Source organism: Nothobranchius furzeri, chromosome 11 (genome assembly GCF_043380555.1).
Source record: "Nothobranchius furzeri strain GRZ-AD chromosome 11, NfurGRZ-RIMD1, whole genome shotgun sequence".
Taxonomy (NCBI): domain Eukaryota; kingdom Metazoa; phylum Chordata; class Actinopteri; order Cyprinodontiformes; family Nothobranchiidae; genus Nothobranchius; species Nothobranchius furzeri.
Genome location: NC_091751.1, coordinates 46,944,830 through 46,965,165, shown reverse-complemented (window position 1 = coordinate 46,965,165; position 20,336 = coordinate 46,944,830). Strand labels below are relative to the sequence as shown.

Genomic DNA, 20,336 nt, shown 5'->3' with positions numbered 1-20,336 from the left:
ACAGAATACTTACATTTTAATTGAGATGCACTAATGTGCCAAGTTGTTGACTACATGTGTCTACAGCACAATTAGACACTCATTTAGATATTGTATCAGCAAAAACAAGTTGATTTGGGGATGGTTTGCTCTTTAACGAGTGAAGCATGGATGTGCAAAATACGACGTTACATGAATGCAACACCAGATCAATATCAGGTTAATCTCAGAATTTTGAGATTTTCCAAGAAATATTTTTTATCAGATCACAGTTTAACCAAAGTTACACATATCTTTATTTTTCATGGAAACGTTTGTTAAAGTGGCATCATTTAAACTTGATGTTGAACGTTACCATCGGAACTGCGCATCCTGGCAACAGGGACCGGATCCTTGGTCGCATACATAAATATTCTCAGTGCGACTTAATACTTTAATCATGATTATGGTTGAACCAGCTGCAGAACGGAAATGGAGAGCGTTTACAAGTTACGTGAAGGAGAACAACCTCATAGTCGCCAGTCTGGTGGCCGTCGTCCTGGGTGAGTTTCTGACTGAACTGTAGATCTGAGGTTTAAACTCCCATCTAAACGCAGCTCTTCACGCAGGGATCGTTCTGGGCGTCGTGTTGAAAACCTACGTCATCCTGACGGATGAACAGCAGGAGTACATCAAATTCCCAGGAGAAATTCTGATGCGGATGCTGCAGTTTGTGTCGGTTCCTCTGATCACCACGAGCGTAACGCTCGGTAAGGTTTAAGCAACTCATTTAAATTTAAAATCGGACCTTATTTTAACAGCGCATTTGTAATTTTCTCAAATTTGACATTTTAAATGTTCTTTTAAACCTGTTGTACGTGTTCCTATTGGGGGAAATATGATTTTAGATTTCAAAAACGTTGCTATCAAAATCTGTAAAAAGTTGTTTCCAGGACTGGTTTTGGAGTAAAGCGGTGTGATAGGGAGTTATTATTGGTTAAATTATTATTGGTGAAAATATTGTATTTGGCGCAGGATTTTATTTTATTTTTACCATTATTGCTTCAAACATTCATGACGTCATCATAAGTTTATAATGATCCTATTCAACAATATTTTAGTAATGCCAGAGGGACGTTAGGTGTTGTAACTCATTCTTGAAAAGCAATGATGAAAACATTAAAATTCAATGCAATTCAAGTTTATTTATAAAGAGCCAAATCACAACAAGAGTTGTCTCAAGGCACTTCACACAGTAAACATTCCACTACAGTTCAGTTCATTACGCCAATCACTAAAAAGTTTCTGATATAAAGAACCCAGCAGATTGCATCAAGTCACTGACAAGTGTCAGCGTCTTTACCCAATCCTCATACAAGCATGTAACGACAGTGGAGAGGAAAACTCCCTTTTAACAGGAAGAAACCTCCAAAGGATCCTGGCTCAGGATAAGCAGCCACCCACCATGACTCAGTGGGGATCGAGAGGACAGCACACACACACACACACACACACACACACACACACACACACACACACACACACACACACACACACACACACACACATACACACACACAAGTTTTTTTTAACTAACCTTAATTTACTACTGTGATGTGTTCTGTATACTATCTGTACTCACCTGCACCACTTCTTACATGTTATCATTTTCCCAGGAGTGGCCGGGCTCAGCATCAACACCTCCAGGCATATTGCTTTGCGTGCAACACTTTACTTCACCATAACCACTCTGGTAGCTGTGACCATTGGTGAGGGATGGATTCTAAATTCCTGCTTCTGTTCTTGAATTATTCTAAAGGCAGAATTGTGTTCTTACAAGATATTTTCAGCAACTAGAAAAGTTTATTTTATTTATCGAGATTTTTGCACGTGAGCTAAAGACTCGTTATTTTTAGGACTTGTTTTTTAGGATTAGCATCATGTAAACAGGTGTGTGTGTGTGTGTGTGTGTGTGTGTGTGTGTGTGTGTGTGTGTGTGTGTGTGTGTGTGTGTGTGTGTGTGTGTGTGTGTGTGTGTGTGTGTGTGTGTGTGAGTGTGTGTGTGCGTGCGCTGCAGGTCTGATATTGGCGGTGATCATAAGACCAGGGGCAGTAAATAACTTGGGTCAAGATATCACAGGAAGTAACACTGATTTCTCAACAATTGATGCCTTATTGGATCTGGGCAGGTGAGGTCATGCCACATCATGTTAAATCTGCATCCCCTTAAACACTATACATATTTTATAGAACAATAAGAAGTTTTGACCTATTTTATGTGTTCTTCTGTCTCTCTAGAAACATGGTTCCGCCGGATTTCCTCCAGGCTTGTTTCCAACAGGTCATCTTATTTTCAAATCCACTGTCTTACTCTGAGTCAAATATATGCTTACGTGGGTTTTTAATTATTCGTGCAGTACCAGACCGATAAACCACAAGTGTTTGAAGGTTCCAACTCTAGCCAGGTAATGTTGAATTTTCTTTCTGCCTTTTTATGCAAGACCAAAGACACACCAGTGCAAAAATAAATTTATCAGTAATAACTACATAATCTGCTGTTTTGATGCCTCAGAATTACACAGCAGATGTGCCGAGGGGTCACTATGTTGACGGTGCAAACACACTTGGCCTCATTGCCTTTGCCTTTGTGCTTGGACTGGCAATCAACTCTCTGAAAAAGAAAAAGGAAAATGTATTAGTGCTTGTTGCCAAAGCCATCAATGACATCACCAAAGCTGCCGTCAACTTGATTCTGAGGTGAGGTGGATTACTGTCATCTGATAAAATGTGTTGAAAAGTATCCTTAACTTTTATGAGTCTTTAAGTTATTTTATCATTGCTAATTTATACTAAATCACAGAGTTCCGTAGTTGAGATTTCATTGTTTCTGCTTTAGATTCTTACCAGTCGGAGTCTTTTTCATGATAACGACCCATGTCCTTGAAGTCCGCGACTGGCAAACTACGGAGAACTTGGGGAAATTCATAGCTGTGGTCCTCACTGGGTAAAATGTTTTTCAGCTACAGAGATACTTTAGTGAATGTTTGCAATGCAGGAATAAGTTTAAATTGGAGCAGCCATCTGTCATCAGAGGAAGTAATCTTGTTTCAAACAACTCTAAAAATAGTCTACTTAGACAGAATAATGCTGATTAATAATCCAACACACTCTTAGAAACTGTTTAATTTGATGATTCAGGACCATGGACAGTTCACAATTCTAAGGTGTTTACTATTAAAACAAAATGTGTGAAACAGGCAGTAAAACAAATGCCTTATCTGTATCTATTGACATCTGGAAAATGATTTATCTTTAAAATCTGGAAAAATTAATTATATGAACTCTAACTTTTTGAATTTCTGTGTTGTTGCTGTTGTAATCCTAATTTAATTGCGATGTTAGATCAGGAACTGATCCCAGACAGTATTTGTTTCAGGCTCATAATTCATGGAGCCATCGTCCTGCCAATGATATACATCCTGTTTACGAGACAAAACCCCCTTAAGGTCATCCGGGGGGTTTCTCCTGCACTGCTGACGGCTCTGCTCATCGCCTCCAGGTCCGTTTATCACCACCACTGGTTTTATATTTACCTCAGCACCGTGATATGAGAGAGATAAAATGTTCTGGGTTTCACCTCCATTCTCTAAGTTCTGCCACACTGCCTCACACTTTACGCTGCTGCTTGGAAAACAACAAGATTGATGGCAGAATCGTCCGCTTCATGCTGCCCATTGGGACCAACGTCAACATGGACGGGTCGGCGCTTTACGAGGCGGCCGCCACAGTTTTCATCGCACAGCTGAGTCACATCTATCTGGACGTGACTCAGTTGTTCACCATTGGGTCAGTTTTTCAGTCCTGATCGGCAGTGATTGATAAATGAGAACAATCTTTAGGGAAGTCTGTTTCACTGCCATGTTTCACAACATTTTCTGTACAGTTTGGCAGCTGCCATTGCCAGCGTCGGAGCTGCAGGGATCCCAGCGACCGGAGCAGTGACCACACTCTTCGTTCTGACCGCTGTCGGCCTGCCTGTGAGGGACGCTGCCCTCCTGGTGGTGACCGAGTGGCTGCTGTAAGTTCAGCAATGCTTTAAATCAGGGACAAACAGAAAAAAATAAATTATAAAACTATCTAATGACTATAAGTCACACCTGGCACTCATGTGGAAGAAATAATATTGTTTCCGTCTTTTAGAGACCGATTCAACACGGTGATTAACGTGTTGGGAGACTGCATCGGCGTTTCTCTTGTCCATGAAATGTCAAGACAAGAACTGGAGAAAATGGACAAAGAGGACATGGAAACTGGAAGGTGAAGACACTTTTATCCTTTATTATCATCCCTAACATTGTTCAAGATAAATGTTTAAAACTCTGTCTTGAAAGGCTGTAGAATATTTGCATTTTATTGGCCCTTTGATTTGTTTTTCTAATATTCCGGTCAGTTCTTGAAGGATTTACTTTTCAGGAACTTATTTAGAAATCCCCACAAACTATTTTCTATATTAACTCAGCGTAAAGAACATAAAAACCTAGCCTTTGTATGTTTTGGACTATTTAAATTTAATTAAACAAATCAGTGATGGTAAAATTTATATTTTTTGTGTTATCTGGTGTGTTGTACTTTGTCTGTGCAGGATTTTAAACAAACGACAAGAAATGGCACAAGGAGAAAAAGTGATGGGGGAATCTGCCGCTCCTTCCACGACTAAATAAAATCTTCTTGAGCCAATCTCCAGCCCTCTGCAGCTCACCTGTTAACATATAATGCAAAAAATATTCATCACATTGAGACTATGAGAAGCATATGAGCATATGAGAAGACCAGTCCTAACTTTTGTTCAATTTTAGGGCAAATTAGAAAATATTTTATGATGTATTTTTCACATTTTTGCTTGTTTTTCATTGCACAACAAAAAATTATTTCTGCTTCTTAAAAAATCTAAATGTTTTAGAATTTTTAGGATCCCTTCAAATAATATTTGTTTCCATAAAAATGAAGCAAAACTTTGCCAGCTTTAGAGAATGAAAAAAAAAAAACCTTTAAACAGCACCAACTGGCCTGTGTTTAACATATTTTAGAGTCCTTGGAATTTCTTCTGCACCATTTCAATCTTAGAGTGGCCAAGGAGAAGACTACATTGTTGTAGAGATTTCATCCATTTGTTCTGATGGGGCAGCGGTAGCTCAACAAGTTGAACGGGTTGTCCAGTATTTGGAAGGTTGCAGGTTCGATCCCGGCTCTGGACAGAGAATTCTGCTGTTGTGTCCTTGGGCAAAACACTTAACCAATGCTGGTGGTGGTCGAAGGGACCGGTGGCGCCTGTGCTCGGCAGCCTCGCCTGTCAGTGCGTCCCGTAACTTATCACCACCAGTGTGTGAATGGATGAATGATACACTGTAGTGTAAAGCACTTTGGAGTCCTTACTCTGAGAGGCGCTATACAAGTGCGAGTCATTTATCATGATATGAGCTGTGGAATCATCTTGATTATTATTATTATTATTATTATTATTATTATTATTATTATTATTATTATTATTATTATTATATTTGTAATGTTACTGTGCCTTATGAATTTTTAGTCTCAGAAAAAAGCACTACACATATTACTAAAGAGCCACGTGGCAAGCATGGAGGTAAAATATGCCACGTTCCGTGAATGCAACACCAGCTCAGTACAGATCAATCTCTAAATTCGGGAGACTTTCCCTGAATTTGTTTTAACGTTTGATCGCAGTCATATTAAGTCACTTTTCGTGAAATAGTAATTTGTTAAAGTGGCATCATTTAAACTTGGTGTTGAACGTTACCATCGGAACTGCGCATCCTGGCAACAGGGACCGGATCCTTGGTCGCATAGGCATACATAAATATTCTCAGTGCGACTTAATACTTTAATCAGGATTATGGTTGAACCAGCTGCAGAACGGAAATGGAGAGCGTTTACAAGTTACGTGAAGGAGAACAACCTCATAGTCGCCAGTCTGGTGGCCGTCGTCCTGGGTGAGTTTCTGACTGAACTGTAGATCTGAGGTTTAAACTCCCATCTAAACGCAGCTCTTCACACAGGGATCGTTCTGGGCGTCGTGTTGAAAACCTACGTCATCCTGACGGATGAACAGCAGGAGTACATCAAATTCCCAGGAGAAATTCTGATGCGGATGCTGCAGTTTGTGTCGGTTCCTCTGATCACCACGAGCGTAACGCTCGGTAAGGTTTAAGCAACTCATTTAAATATAAAATCGGACCTTATTTTAACAGCGCATTTGTAATTTTCTCAAATTTGGCATTTTAAATGTTCTTTTAAACCTTTTGTACGTGTTCCTATTGGGGGAAATATGATTTTAGATTTCAAAAACGTTGCTATAAAAGTCTGTAAAAAGTTGTTTCCAGGACTGGTTTTGGAGTAAAGCGGTGTGATAGGGAGTTATTATTGGTTAAATTATTATTGGTGAAAATATTGTATTTGGCGCAGGATTTTCTTTTATTTTTTTACCATTATTGCCTCAAACATTTATGACGTCATCATAAGTTTATAATTATCCTATTCAACAATATTTTAGTAATGCCAGAGGGACGTTAGTTGTTGTAACTCATTCTTGAAAAGCAATGATGAAAACATTAAAATTCAATGCAATTCAAGTTTATTTATAAAGAGCCAAATCACAACAAGAGTTGTCTCAAGGCACTTCACACAGTAAACATTCCACTACAGTTCAGTTCATTACGCCAATCACTAAAAAGTTTCCGATATAAAGAACCCAGCAGATTGCATCAAGTCACTGACAAGTGTCAGTGTCTTTACCCAATCCTCATACTTACAAGCATGTAACGACAGTGGAGAGGAAAACTCCCTTTTAACAGGAAGAAACCTGCAGAGGATCCTGGCTCAGGATAAGCAGCCACCCACCATGACTCAATGGGGATCGAGAAGACAGCAGAAGTACACACACACACGCACGCACGCACGCTCTCTCACACACACACACACACACACACACACACACACACACACACACACACACACACACACACACACACACACACACACACACACACACACACACATAACATTTATACCAAGTAGTACTAATATTCAATTAAGTAAGAGATTAACTTTATTGTCTTTATCTTAGTGAACCTATAGTTGATTCAACAGGTGAACTAGTAGTAGCACATTCCATGTCAAAGATATTAAAATGTTATCGGGAGAGGGAGAATGTTAAATGATTAGCAGCAGTGTGCCAGCCGATGGCCCCCTTCACGAGGCTACCACAGCTCAGCAGAACACCATTGTAGCTTCTTCTGAAGAGAAAAACACTTGGAGAAAAAAGAAAGGTAACAGCTGAACTAGCAGGAAATAATGCAATTAGAGAGAAGTGGTACAAGAAAGTAACAGAGTCTGGAGAGTGGTCGAAATGTCCTTTAGCCTCATAACTACAGAGATGACTGGGTAACCTAGCCTTTTGGAGGCATGTTGGAGGCAGGGCAAGGGAGAACCGCCATTACCGACTGTATTCTCCACTGTACACTCCACCTCCCTCTACTCCCCCACTCGTCCAGATCTGGGCTAACATCAGAATTTAATCTAGGGCCAATAAAATAAAAAGTTTTAAGCCTAGTCTCTAAAGTAGACAAGGTGTCTGCCTCGCGGACTAAAGCTGGGTGCTGGTTCCACAAAAAAGAGCCTGATAGCAGAAAGATCTGCCTCCCATCCTATATTTAGATGTTCTAGGAACCACCAGTAAACCTGCAGTCTGAGAGCGAAGTGCTCTGTTAGGAACATATGGAACAATCTGGACACTGATGTATGATGGAGCTTGATTATTAAAAGCTTTATATGTGAGAAGGAGGAGCTTAAAATATATTCTGAATTTAACAGGCAGCCAATGTAGGGAAGCTAATACAGGAGAGATATGATATCTAATTCTCATCAGAACTATAGCTGCAGCATTTTGGACAAGCTGAAGAATTGAATTGAATTGAAATGAATTGAATGATGGTGTCATGAAGAGGATGATCAGGGTTTTCCATAATTGTCTTTATTTTATGAAGAATCTATTTATTGCTCCATCATCATCTCCAGTGGTTCCACAGTAGTCCCCAGAAAGGAACCAGGCTTTTTCTTCAGATTGTTGAATCGTTTTAGGTCCCTGGCTTTGTTGCTGCTACCTCCTTTTAGGAAGCTTTGATTACTGGATTTGTGTAATAATTCCATTTACTGTGGAAAGTATTTTTCCAGTTTTGATGATAATTCCAGTCAGAAACTCCTGTACTGTATCACAAAGCCTGATAATTAACTAAAACTATCATTATGGACATTGCATTAGATTATCATGGCAAGCTAATTAAAATGCCCCGGTTGTCTTCATTTCCATGAGTGTGTAATTGTAAAGTTTTCCACTTTTGTCTCAGTTTTTTTTTAACTAACCTTAATTTACTACTGTGATGTGTTCTGTATACTATCTGTACTCACCTGCACCGCTTCTGATATGTTATCATTTTCCCAGGAGTGGCCGGGCTCAGCATCAACACCTCCAGGCATATTGCTTTCCGTGCAACACTTTACTTCACCATAACCACTCTGGTAGCTGTGACAATTGGTGAGGGATGGCTTTTAAATTCCTGCTTCTGTTCTTGAATTATTCTAAAGGCAGAATTGTGTTCTTACAAGATATTTTCAGCAACTAGAAAAGTTGATTTTATTTATCGAGATTTTTCCACGTGAGCTAAAGACTCGTTATTTTTAGGACTTGTTTTTTAGGATTAGCATCATGTAAACAGCTGTGTGTGTGTGGGTGTGTGTGTGTGTGTGTGTGTGTGTGTGTGTGTGTGTGTGTGCACGCGCGCTGCAGGTCTGATATTGGCGGTGATCATAAGACCAGGGGCAGTAAATCACTTGGGTCAAGATTTCACAGGAAGTAACACTGATTTCTCAACAATTGATGCCTTATTGGATCTGGGCAGGTGAGGTCATGCTACATCATGTTAAATCTGCATCCCCTTAAATATTTTATAGAACAATAAGAAGTTTTGACCTATTTTATGTGTTCTTCTGTCTCTCTAGAAACATGGTTCCGCCGGATTTCCTCCAGGCTTGTTTCCAACAGGTCATCTTATTTTCAAATCCACTGTCTTACTCTGAGTCAAATATATGCTTACGTGGGTTTTTAATTATTCGTGCAGTACCAGACCGATAAACCACAAGTGTTTGAAGGTTCCAACTCTAGCCAGGTAATGTTGAATTTTCTTTCTGCCTTTTTATGCAAGACCAAAGACACACCAGTGCAAAAATAGATTTATAAGCAAGAATTACATAATCTGTTGTGTTGATGTCTCAGAATTACACAGCAGACGTGCCGAGGGGTCACTATGTTGACGGTGCAAACACACTTGGCCTCATTGCCTTCGCCTTTGTGCTTGGACTGGCAATCAACTCTCTGAAAAAGAAAAAGGAAAATGTATTAGTGCTTGTTGCCAAAGCCATCAATGACATCACCAAAGCTGCCGTCAACTTGATTCTGAGGTGAGGTGGATTACTGTCATCTGATAAAATGTGTTGAAAAATATCCTTAACTTTTATGAGTCTTTAAGTTATTTTATCATTGCTAATTTATACTAAATCACAGAGTTCCGTAGTTGAGATTTCATTGTTTCTGCTTTAGATTCTTACCAGTCGGAGTCTTTTTCATGATAACGACCCATGTCCTTGAAGTTCGCGACTGGCAAACTACGGAGAACTTGGGGAAATTCATAGCTGTGGTCCTCACTGGGTAAAATGTTTTTCAGCTACAGAGATACTTTAGTGAATGTTTGCAATGCAGGAATAAGTTTAAATTGGAGCAGCCATCTGTCATCAGAGGAAGTAATCTTGTTTCAAACAACGCTAAAAATAGTCTACTTAGACAGAATAATGCTGATTAATAATCCAACACACTTTTAGAAACTGTTTAATTTGATGATTCAGGACCATGGACAGTTCACAATTCTAAGGTGTTTACTATTAAAACAAAATGTGTGAACCAGGCAGTAAAACAAATGCCTTATCTGTATCTATTGACATCTGGAAAATGATTTATCTTTAAAATCTGGAAAAATTAAATAATATGAACTCTAACTCTTTGAATTTGTGTTGTTGCTGTTGTAATCCTAATTTAATTGCGATGTTAGATCAGGAACTGATCCCAGACAGTATTTGTTTCAGGCTCATAATTCATGGAGCCATCGTCCTGCCAATGATATACATCCTGGTTACGAGACAAAACCCCCTTAAGGTCATCCGGGGGGTTTCTCCTGCACTGCTGACGGCTCTGCTCATCGCCTCCAGGTCCGTTTATCACCACCACTGGTTTTATATTTACCTCAGCACCGTGATATGAGAGAGATAAAATGTTCTGGGTTTCACCTCCATTCTCTAAGTTCTGCCACACTGCCTCACACTTTACGCTGCTGCTTGGAAAACAACAAGATTGATGGCAGAATCGTCCGCTTCATGCTGCCCATTGGGACCAACGTCAACATGGACGGGTCGGCGCTTTACGAGGCGGCTGCTGCAGTTTTCATCGCACAGCTGAGTCACATCTATCTGGACGTGACTCAGTTGTTCATCATTGGGTCAGTTTTTCAGTCCTGATCGGCAGTGATTGATAAATGAGAACAATCTTTAGGGAAGTCTGTTTCACTGCCATGTTTCACAACATTTTCTGTACAGTTTGGCAGCTGCCATTGCCAGCGTCGGAGCTGCAGGGATCCCAGCGACCGGAGCAGTGACCACACTCTTCGTTCTGACCGCTGTCGGCCTGCCTGTGAGGGACGCTGCCCTCCTGGTGGTGACCGAGTGGCTGCTGTAAGTTCAGCAATGCTTTAAATCAGGGACAAACAGAAAAAAATAAATTATAAAACTATCTAATGACTATAAGTCACACCTGGCACTCATGTGGAAGAATTAATATTGTTTCCTTATTTTAGAGACCGATTCAGCACGGTGATTAACGTGTTTGGAGACTGCATCGGTGTTTCTCTTGTCCATGAAATGTCAAGACAAGAACTGGAGAAAATGGACAAAGAGGACATGGAAACTGGAAGGTGAAGACACTTTTATCCTTTATTATCATCCCTAACATTGTTCAAGATAAATGTTTAAAACTCTGTCTTGAAAGGCTGTAGAATATTTGCATTTTATTGGCCCTTTGATTTGTTTTTCTAATATTCCGGTCAGTTCTTGAAGGATTCACTTTTCAGGAACTTATTTAGAAAGCCCCACAAACTATTTGCTTTATTAACTCAGCGTAAAGAACATAAAGACGTAGCCTTTGTATGTTTTGGACTATTTAAATATAATTAAACAAATCAGTGATGGTAAAATTTATATTTTTTGTGTTATCTGGTGTGTTGTACTTTGTCTGTGCAGGATTTTAAACAAACGACAAGAAATGGCACAAGGAGAAAAAGTGATGGGGGAATCTGCCGCTCCTTCCACGACTAAATAAAATCTTCTTGAGCCAATCTCCAGCCCTCTGCAGCTCACCTGTTAACATATAATGCAAAAAACATTCATCACATTGAGACTGAATTTTAGCATATGAGAAGATCAGTCCTAAATTATGTTCCATTTTAGGGCAAATTAGAAAATATTTTATTATGTATTTTTCACATTTTTGCTTGTTTTTCATTGCACAACCAAAAAAAATTGCTTATTGAAAAATCTAAATGTTTTAGAATTTTTAGGATCCCTTCAAATAATATTTGTTTCCATAAAAATGAAGCAAAACTTTGCCATCTTTAGAGAATGAAAAAACCTTTAAACAGCACCAACTGGCCTGTGTTTAACATATTTTAGAGTCCTTGGAATTTCTTCTGCACCATTTCAATCTTAGAGTGGCCAAGGAGAAGACTACAGTGTTGTAAAGATTTCATCCATTTGTTCTGATGAGGCAGCGGTAGCTCAACAACTTGAACGGGTTGTCCATTATTCGGAAGGTTGCAGGTTCGATCCCGGCTCTGGACAGAGATTTCTGCTGTTGTGTCCTTGGGCAAGACACTTAACCCATGCTGGTGGTGGTCGGAGGGACCGGTGGCGCCTGTGCTTGGCAGCCTCGCCTCTGTCAGTGCGTCCCAGGGCAGCTGTGGCTACATCGTAGCTTATCACCACCAGTGTGTGAATGTGTGTGTGAATGGATGAATGATACACTGTAGTGTAAAGCGCTTTGGGGTCCTTATTCTAAGAGGCGCTATATAAGTGTGAATCATTTATCATGACATGAGTGGTGGAATCATCTTTATTATTATTATTATTATTATTATTATTATTATTATTATATTTTTAATGTAACTGTGCCTTATGAATTTTTAGTCTCAGAAAAAAGCACTACACATATTACTAAAGAGCCACGTGGCAAGCATGGAGGTAAAATATGCGGCTTTCCGTGAATGCAACACCAGCTCAGTACAGATCAATCTCTAAATTCGGGAGACTTTCCCTGAATTTGTTTTAAAGTCTGATCGCAGTCATATTAAGTCACTTTTCGTGAAATAATAATTTGTTAAAGTGGCATCATTTAAACATGATGTTTAACGTTACCATCGGAACTGCGCATCCTGGCAACAGGGACCGGATCCTTGGTCGCATAGGCATACATAAATATTCTCAGTGCGACTTAATACTTTAATCATGATTATGGTTGAACCAGCTGCAGAACGGAAATGGAGAGCGTTTACAAGTTACATGAAGGAGAACAACCTCATAGTCGCCAGTCTGGTGGCCGTCGTTCTGGGTGAGTTTCTGACTGAACTGTAGATCTGAGGTTTAAACTCCCATCTAAACGCAGCTCTTCACGCAGGGATCGTTCTGGGCGTCGTGTTGAAAACCTACGTCATCCTGACGGATGAACAGCAGGAGTACATCAAATTCCCAGGAGAGATTCTGATGCGGATGCTGCAGTTTGTGTCGGTTCCCCTGATCACCACGAGCGTAACGCTCGGTAAGGTTAATGCTTGACTGCGTTTGAAAAAAACACCAAAAGTTAAAGTTTTCCTCGTAAAAAGTATGCAAAACACTTTTTTCTGAGGGGGAAAATGAATCAAGAGATGAAAATTATATGCTTGTAAGCCAATTGGAGAGAGATTGCATTATGACCAGATCTTATTTCAACAATGCCAATCTCGTTTTCTCAACATTTCTTCCTCTTGAATGTCCCTGCAAAGTTGTTTTTTTTTTCATGTTCTCTATTGACAAAATAAATAAATAAAATAAAATGTGATTTTAGGTCCAATTAAAATCAGAAAGAAAAGTTTCCTGCACTGATTTTGTAACAAAGCTGATGTATTAATATTAGATCGTTTTAGGTGAAAATTCTGTGTGTGATGCAGTTTTCTTTTATTATTATTATTCTTTATTGCATTAAAACATTTGTTATTTCATCGTAAAAAGGTTTAAATTTCCTCTGTTAGGAAAATAATAGAATTATGATGGTATTTTTTCATCATCATCTAAATTTACTTAATGCATGACATAAACACCCGTTAAGGATTCATTTGAATATTTCTACCTCCAAAACCTCTCTTGGCTGATAGTTCCAGTTATGACTAGAAACTGCTGTACTGGATCACAAAGCCTGACCATTAACTAAAACTATTGTCATGACCATTGCATAACATTGTTTTTGCAAACAACTTAATATCTCAATCTTCAGTATTTCAGGCATGCAGGCAAATAATCAGTGTCTTCTGGTTTTGTCACCTTTTTGTTTTATTCGGTATACTGACTGTACTCACCTGCACAGCTTCTGTTTCCTTATGTTTTATATTTTTACAGGAGTGGCGGGTCTCAGCATCAGCACCTCCAGAAACATTGCTTTGCGTGCTACAATTTACTTCATCGCCACCACTCTGATAGCCGTGACTATTGGTGAGAGATGTAAATTTCTGACATTTTTCATGTTTTTTTCTTCAATTATACAGCAAGGCAAACATGTTTGTGTTTACTCATTATGAGTTATTTACCATACCATATCATACCAAGTTTATTTGTATAGCACATTTAAACACGGCATGAGATCCGACCAAAGTGCTGAACAAAAACACACAATAAAAACAATCAAAAATAAAAACTAAATCCATTAAAATCGAGTAATTCAAATCAAAAAGAAAAGGAGAAAGAGAATAAGTTAGACTGAATTAAAAGCCAACGAATAAAAGTGAGTTTTTAAACAAGACTTAAAAAGGGAAAGAGAGGAAGAGAGTCTGATCAGGAGGGGCAAGTGGTGATGTGTTCTCGCTGCCTGGTGCCAGTCAAGAGTCAAGCTGCTGCATTCTGCACAAGCTGAAGGCGAGCAAGAGTGGAGGAGGAGATACTATATAGCACTGAATTAGAGTAGTCGAGACGGGAAGTAATGAAGGCATGGACAACTGAATGGAGATTAAGCCTTTTTAAAATGGGCTTAACTTTAGAGAGATGTCTCAGGTGGTAAAAACAGATCTTAACTACCTGGTAGCAGCTGTAAAATTTGTTTTATTCAGGCAAGGCAGCTTTATTGCGAATTCATTCACAGAAGCATTACTAGGTGAACTCAAAGGGTCGGGTTTTCACAGCATCTGCCTGCATTCCTTCGTGGGGTTTTTTAGTTTCTTGCAGCTCAAGGCTACCAGGGCGTCAGATTCAGATAACAAGAATTTGTTTGGGTCAGGCTGAGATAATTTTCCTCTCTGCCTTCAGTCTTTAAACTGATCATTTCTGTCATGAGCCGGGGTGAGTACTCGTCTCATCTTCTCACTATCTCTGAGTGTTTTGGTTTCAGGAGAGGGAGCAACAGCTGTCTCCAATCAGCTGATCAGCGGGCCGGTTTATAAGGAGGAAGGTGGACATGACTCGACGCCGGATGATTAACTACTGACTGGTCTGGATAATCATCAGAGTTTTCCCCGATGCCGTTTTGGATTTTTATCTAGTTCGTTTCCTGGTTCACCCTCCTCCAAGTGCCGACCCGATCTCCTCCACCTCTCGCTCCCTCTCCAGAACCACACCAGTCCGGATCCCATTCCTCATTCACCTCTACCGCTCTACAATCATTACCTGGACTTACCCCGGCTCACCCCTCCCACACGCTTCTCGTCTATCTAAGCCGTAAGTCCCTCAGCCAGCAATTCCCCTGCCATTCTACAACTCCCATACTCACCTCTGCTACTTTTCCCTCTAGACGCTGCTTCCCGTTTCTGCACCCGCCGGATTTTCCAGTGCGCCCTTAGTTCACCGTTTCGTCAATAAATATTATTATTTTTTTATACAATCTGACTCTGACTCTGATTCTGCATGTCCTGGGTTAGACTCTTGCCCCACAACATGACAGAATCATCCGGCCAAAACGCTAACCCCACAGAATCAGTTATCTCTAACATCTCTCATCGCTTATCTCAGCAGGAACAAACTCTCTCTTTACTTATGGAACAACTTACAGCAGCTAACCAATGTTATCAGCAATTGGAAAATATGGTTCGTCAAATTCAAGAAGCCCTGTCCCACACACACCAGCCACCCCCTTCAGCGGAACCTTCAGCAGTAGGTCGGGTTGCCGCCGGAAGTCCTGGACCGGAAACAGCAAGGTCCTGGAACGAGACCCACTTCCGTGTTGCTCCATCCCCGCCATCAGTCACCTTCGATGGTGAGTTTGAGGAATTTTGCCACAGTTTTTTACTACAGTGCCAACTAGCATTCCAATGTTGCCCTACAGCCTTTTCCTCAGACTCGGCTAAGATCTCCTACATCGTGGGGCTGTTGAGAGGAAGAGCCCTACGTTGGGCAGAGGCCAAAAGCCATAATGACTCTTTTTTTAATGGTCTTTTCTGTGATTTTTTGTCTGATTTTAAATTGACTTTTGGGAGCTTTGAGTCTGTTTCTGATATTTGAAAGCAATTATGGAATCTATCTCAAGGCAGGAGATCGGTGGCAGACTTGGCTGTGGAATTCAGGATCCTTGCAGCTCAGACCTCTTGGAATGAGGACGCCCTCATCGGAGCATTTACTGAGGCCATGAGTGATCGAGTTCAAAACCGGCTGGCTTTATGCCAGGAACCCACTTCTCTGGAGGAGCTTATACGGCGGGCTATTTCCATCGACAAATGGCACCGTGAGCTGAGAAGACGTGAGTCGGAGCCCATGGTCTCCTCCTCACATGAGAGAGTGTATGGAGCTAAAGGACGTGTACAAATGGACTCCCCCTCTGCGGAGGAGCCTATGCAGATGGGGAGAACTTGTCTCTCTCAGGAAGAGAGAGAGCATCGGATCAGGTCAGGACTGTGTTTGTACTGTGGGATGGCTGGACGTTTTCGAAGCACTTGCCCCGCTCTGCCCACCAGTTAAACCGGGACTACTGGTGGGTGGGTTTTCAGACTCTGCTAGCTCTCGGTGTTCTTTTCCCTGTATTTTGATAATTGATTCTAGGCAGATATCTCTCGAGGCTCTCCTGGACTCTGGATGTGAGCAGTCTCTTTTAGACCCTCAGCTGGTGACAAAATGGAGGATTCCCACTACCAGGTTGTCTAAACCTCTATCTGTCTCCTCACTGGATAACCAAGGTCTGTCCACAATCACCCACCAGACCGTACCCATCTGCCTGTTGGTGTCAGGTAATCACTCAGAGACTTTGAGCTTTTATGTGTTTCCCTCACCTCAGTCGCCACTAGTTTTGGGACATTTGTGGTTGGTTCGCCACAATCCCATCCTGGACTGGAGAGAAAATACAATTTTAGGATGGAACCCTGAATGTTCCCAAACATGTTTAAAATCTGTCTCCTCGCTCACTCGCAGTCCTCCTGCGCCTCCTATGGAGGATATTGATCTATCTTCTGTCCCTCAGATCTACCACGACCTCAAGCTGGTTTTTAGCAAGGATCGCGCATCTTCTCTGCCTCCACACAGGCCTTTCGATTGCGCCATCAACTTGCTACCTGGGGCCCTACTGCCATCTAGCTGTCTCTATAATCTCTCCAAGCCTGAGAGGGAGAGCATGAAGAAGTATATCCAGGACTGTCTTGCCGCAGGTGCCATTCGACCTTCCTCTTCCCCCCCGGGTGCTGGGTTCTTTTTTGTGCCTAAGAAGGAAGGAACACTGAGACCCTGCATAGACTATAGAGGTTTGAACCAGATCACCATTCGCAATAAGTATCCACTGCCTCTACTCTCCTCCACTTTTGAACCTATTCAGGACGCAGCCATTTTCAGCCAACTCGATCTCAGGAACGCCTACCACCTAGTGAGGGTGAGGGAGGGGTCGAGTGGAAGACTGCATTCAAGACTCCATTGGGAGATTTTGAGTACCTGGTAATGCCATTCGGATTAACAAACGCTCCCGCTGTTTTTCAATCTCTAGTGAACTCGGTTCTGGGTGATTTTATTAACAAGTTTGTTACAGTTTATCTTGATGACATTTTGATTTTCTCAAAGACCATGGAACAGCACACCCAACACGTGAGAGCTGTACTTCAGCGTCTCCTCGAAAACAGACTTTATGTTAAAGCTGAGAAGTGCGAGTTTCATGTCACCACAGTTAAGTTTTTAGGTTACGTCATTGAGAGCGGGCATTTGAAGACAGATCCAGAGAAGGTCAAAGCAGTAAAGGAATGGCCCACTCCATCGACCAGAAAACAACTTCAGAGGTTTTTGGGCTTTGCTAATTTCTATCGTAGATTTATAAGAAATTATAGTCAGACAGCAGCTCCACTTACCAGTCTCACCTCAGTAAATAAGCCTTTTGTATGGTCCTCAAAAGCCGAATCTGCCTTCCAAACTCTGAAGAAGAAGTTCTCCAATGCCCCCATCCTGCACTGTCCGGATCCTCAGCGACAATTCACGCTGAAAGTGGATGCTTCAGACACAGGAGTGGGTGCTGTGTTGTCTCAAGTCTCTGCCAAGGACCAACGCCTCCACCCATGCGCCTTCTTCTCGTGGCGCCTCACCCCAGCAGAGAGTCGCTACGATGTGGGTGATCGTGAGTTGTTGGCGGTAAAGCTGGCAATAGAGGAATGGAGGCATTGGCTGGAGGGGGCGGAGAATCCGTTCATCATCTGGACTGACCACAAAAACCTGGTTTACCTCAAGGAAGCCAAGCAATTAAATCCCCGCCAGTACCGCTGGTCTCTTTTCTTCTCAAGATTTAACTTCCAGATCTCTTATCGCCCCGGTTCCGAGAACATCAAGCCAGACGCCCTGTCCAGACAATACGCTCCTGATCAGGAAGCAGAGCCTGCTACCATCCTATCTCCTGACTGTATCCTCAGAAGTGTTACGTGGGAGATCAGAGACCAGGTTTTGGAGGCCCAAAGGAGGGACCCTGGTCCCAACCACGGTCCTCCGGGGAAGCTGTTCGTACCTCAGTTCATGCGGAGTAAGGTAATACACTGGGCACACACAGGCAAATTTTCCTTACTTCCAGGAGTAGGTCGAACCATGGCGCTCATAAGATGGACCTTCTGGTGGCCCTCATCTTCAAAGACACCAAGAGCTATATCTCAGGCTGCCATACATGCTCAGAACATAAGGGGGACCATTGCCTCCCAGCCGGTCTTCTCCATCCACTACCCACTCCATCTCACCCCTGGTCTCACATAGCCTTGGACTTCGTATGTGGTCTGCCTAGTTCAAACGGTTTCACCACTATTCTCACCATTGTCGACCGATTTTCTAAGGCTTGTCATCTGATCCCATTTAAATCTCTTTCCTCCTCTGCAGACACAGCGCAGCTCCTGGTAAAGCACGCCCTCCGTCTCCATGGCATCCCAGAGGAAATCCTGTCTGACTGTGGGCCGCAATTTGTCTCCAGGGTGTGGAAGGATTTTGCGGAGGCCCTAGGAGCTAAGGTTGCGCTCACCTCGGGACATCACCCTCAGACCAATGGATAGTGGGAGCGGATGAACCAGGAGCTGGGTGCCATGCTGCGCTGTGTCTGCTTGTCTCATCCATCCTCCTGGAGTACTCACCTTCCTTGGGTTGAATATGCGCACATTAGCCATATATCCTCTGCCACAGGTCAGTCACCTTTTGAGTCGTCTCTCAGATACCAACCTTCGCTTTTTACCCAGCAAACCTCTATTTCCTTCGTACCTCAATTCCTCCGCGGTGCCAGACGTGCCTGGGCCTCCACCAGGGCAGCACTGGACCGAACAGCTCTCAGGAATAAACAGTTGGCAGACTGCCGTCCGGCTCCAGTTTACACACCTGGACAGAGGGTCTGGCTTTCTTTAAAGGACATCCCTTTAAAGGCTTCATCCCGCAAGTTATCTCCTCGCTTCATTGGCCCCTTCAAGGTTCTGGACGTGCCTTCTCCCACTACGGTTCGTTTGGACCTTCCCCTCTCCCTGCGTGTGCACCCGGTTTTTCATGTGTCGTTGGTCAAGCCTGTGACCTCCAGTCCTCTCTGTCCTGCTCCGGCTCCTCCTCCTCCTGCTCAGCTCTAGAACCCAGTACCTCGTAGACTGGGAGGGCTACGGTCCCGAAAAGCGGTCTTGGGTGCCGCGTTCTTTCATTGAAGACCCGCCCCTCATCAGGCAGTTTGAGGCTGCCTCAGCTAGGACGCCAGGGGGCGTCCGTTGAGGGGGGGGGGGGGTACTGTCATGAACCGGGGTGAGTACTCGTCTCATCATCTCACTATCTCTGAGTGTTTTGGTTTCAGGAGAGGGAGCAACAGCTGTTTCCAATCAGCTGATCAGCGGGCCGGTTTATAAGGAGGAAGGTGGACATGACTCGACGCCGGATGATTAACTACTGACTGGTCTGGATAATCATCGGAGTTATCCCCGATGCCGTTTTGGATTTTTATCTGGTTCGTTTCCTGGTTCACCCTCCTCCAAGTGCCGACCCGATCTCCTCCACCTCTCGCTCCCTCTCCAGAACCACACCGGTCCGGATCCCATTCCTCATTCGCCTCTACCGCTCTACAATCATTACCTGGACTTACCCTGGCTCACCCCTCCCACACGCTTCTCGTCTATCTAAGCCGTAAGTCCCTCAGCCAGCAATTCCCCTGCCATTCTACAACTCCCATACTCACCTCTGCTACTTTTCCCTCTAGACGCTGCTTCCCGTTTCTGCACCCGCTGGATTTTCCACTGCGCCCTTAGTTCACCTTTTCATCAATAAATATTATTTTTTTATACACTCTGACTCTGACTCTGATTGTGCATGGCCTGGGTTACACTCTTGCCCCATAACATGACAATTTCCAGTCCTTCAGTGAAGCCAATTTTGGGGTTTTAAACCTGTCCATACTGTCCGGTGACTCTCTCTGAGATGGCATCCATTTTGTGCACTAATACCGGTATCACAGCTAGAACATTGTCCAGCTTACGATTCACCTCGAGTAACGTCCCAGTCTGAGAAGT

The 20,336-nt window shown here is 42.4% G+C and overlaps 3 protein-coding genes across 3 annotated transcripts; all 3 read left to right on the top strand.

The window, feature by feature from the left end:
* Positions 1–6: 6 nt before the first annotated feature.
* On the top strand, positions 7–4,825 carry LOC129163671 (excitatory amino acid transporter 3). Its single transcript, XM_054741833.2, has 13 exons — positions 7–521; positions 588–728; positions 1,635–1,727; positions 2,036–2,147; positions 2,257–2,299; positions 2,376–2,423; positions 2,531–2,715; positions 2,855–2,962; positions 3,395–3,517; positions 3,610–3,804; positions 3,902–4,036; positions 4,159–4,275; positions 4,601–4,825. Exons 1-13 carry the CDS (start codon positions 419–421, stop codon positions 4,677–4,679), a joined length of 1,482 nt encoding a protein of 493 aa, XP_054597808.1. The 5' UTR covers positions 7–418; the 3' UTR covers positions 4,680–4,825.
* A 777-nt stretch (positions 4,826–5,602) lies between these two features.
* On the top strand, positions 5,603–11,512 carry LOC129164873 (excitatory amino acid transporter 3). The gene is made up of 13 exons (XM_070541622.1): positions 5,603–5,969; positions 6,036–6,176; positions 8,477–8,569; positions 8,822–8,933; positions 9,034–9,076; positions 9,153–9,200; positions 9,308–9,492; positions 9,632–9,739; positions 10,171–10,293; positions 10,386–10,580; positions 10,678–10,812; positions 10,935–11,051; positions 11,377–11,512. Exons 1-13 carry the CDS (start codon positions 5,873–5,875, stop codon positions 11,453–11,455), a joined length of 1,476 nt encoding a protein of 491 aa, XP_070397723.1. The 5' UTR covers positions 5,603–5,872; the 3' UTR covers positions 11,456–11,512.
* A 1,114-nt stretch (positions 11,513–12,626) lies between these two features.
* On the top strand, positions 12,627–13,958 carry LOC139061756 (excitatory amino acid transporter 3-like). Its single transcript, XM_070541623.1, has 3 exons — positions 12,627–12,739; positions 12,806–12,946; positions 13,780–13,958. The coding sequence occupies exons 1-3, from the start codon at positions 12,637–12,639 to the stop codon at positions 13,956–13,958; spliced, it is 423 nt and encodes a 140-aa protein (XP_070397724.1). The 5' UTR covers positions 12,627–12,636.
* Positions 13,959–20,336: the final 6,378 nt, after the last annotated feature.

What these genes read in the sequence shown, in the direction of transcription:
- LOC129163671 (XM_054741833.2), top strand. Translation starts at nt 419, where the DNA reads ATGATTATGGTTGAACCAGCTGCAGAACGGAAATGGAGAGCGTTTACA. An exon ending in TCCAGGCTTGTTTCCAACAG is followed by an intron (nt 2,300 to 2,375) that starts GTCATCTTATTT and finishes TTATTCGTGCAG; the next exon opens with TACCAGACCGATAAACCACA. An exon ending in GCTCTGCTCATCGCCTCCAG is followed by an intron (nt 3,518 to 3,609) that starts GTCCGTTTATCA and finishes CCATTCTCTAAG; the next exon opens with TTCTGCCACACTGCCTCACA.
- LOC129164873 (XM_070541622.1), top strand. Translation starts at nt 5,873, where the DNA reads ATGGTTGAACCAGCTGCAGAACGGAAATGGAGAGCGTTTACAAGTTAC. An exon ending in TCTGGTGGCCGTCGTCCTGG is followed by an intron (nt 5,970 to 6,035) that starts GTGAGTTTCTGA and finishes CTCTTCACACAG; the next exon opens with GGATCGTTCTGGGCGTCGTG. An exon ending in GAGGACATGGAAACTGGAAG is followed by an intron (nt 11,052 to 11,376) that starts GTGAAGACACTT and finishes TTGTCTGTGCAG; the next exon opens with GATTTTAAACAAACGACAAG.
- LOC139061756 (XM_070541623.1), top strand. Translation starts at nt 12,637, where the DNA reads ATGATTATGGTTGAACCAGCTGCAGAACGGAAATGGAGAGCGTTTACA. An exon ending in TCTGGTGGCCGTCGTTCTGG is followed by an intron (nt 12,740 to 12,805) that starts GTGAGTTTCTGA and finishes CTCTTCACGCAG; the next exon opens with GGATCGTTCTGGGCGTCGTG. An exon ending in CACCACGAGCGTAACGCTCG is followed by an intron (nt 12,947 to 13,779) that starts GTAAGGTTAATG and finishes ATATTTTTACAG; the next exon opens with GAGTGGCGGGTCTCAGCATC.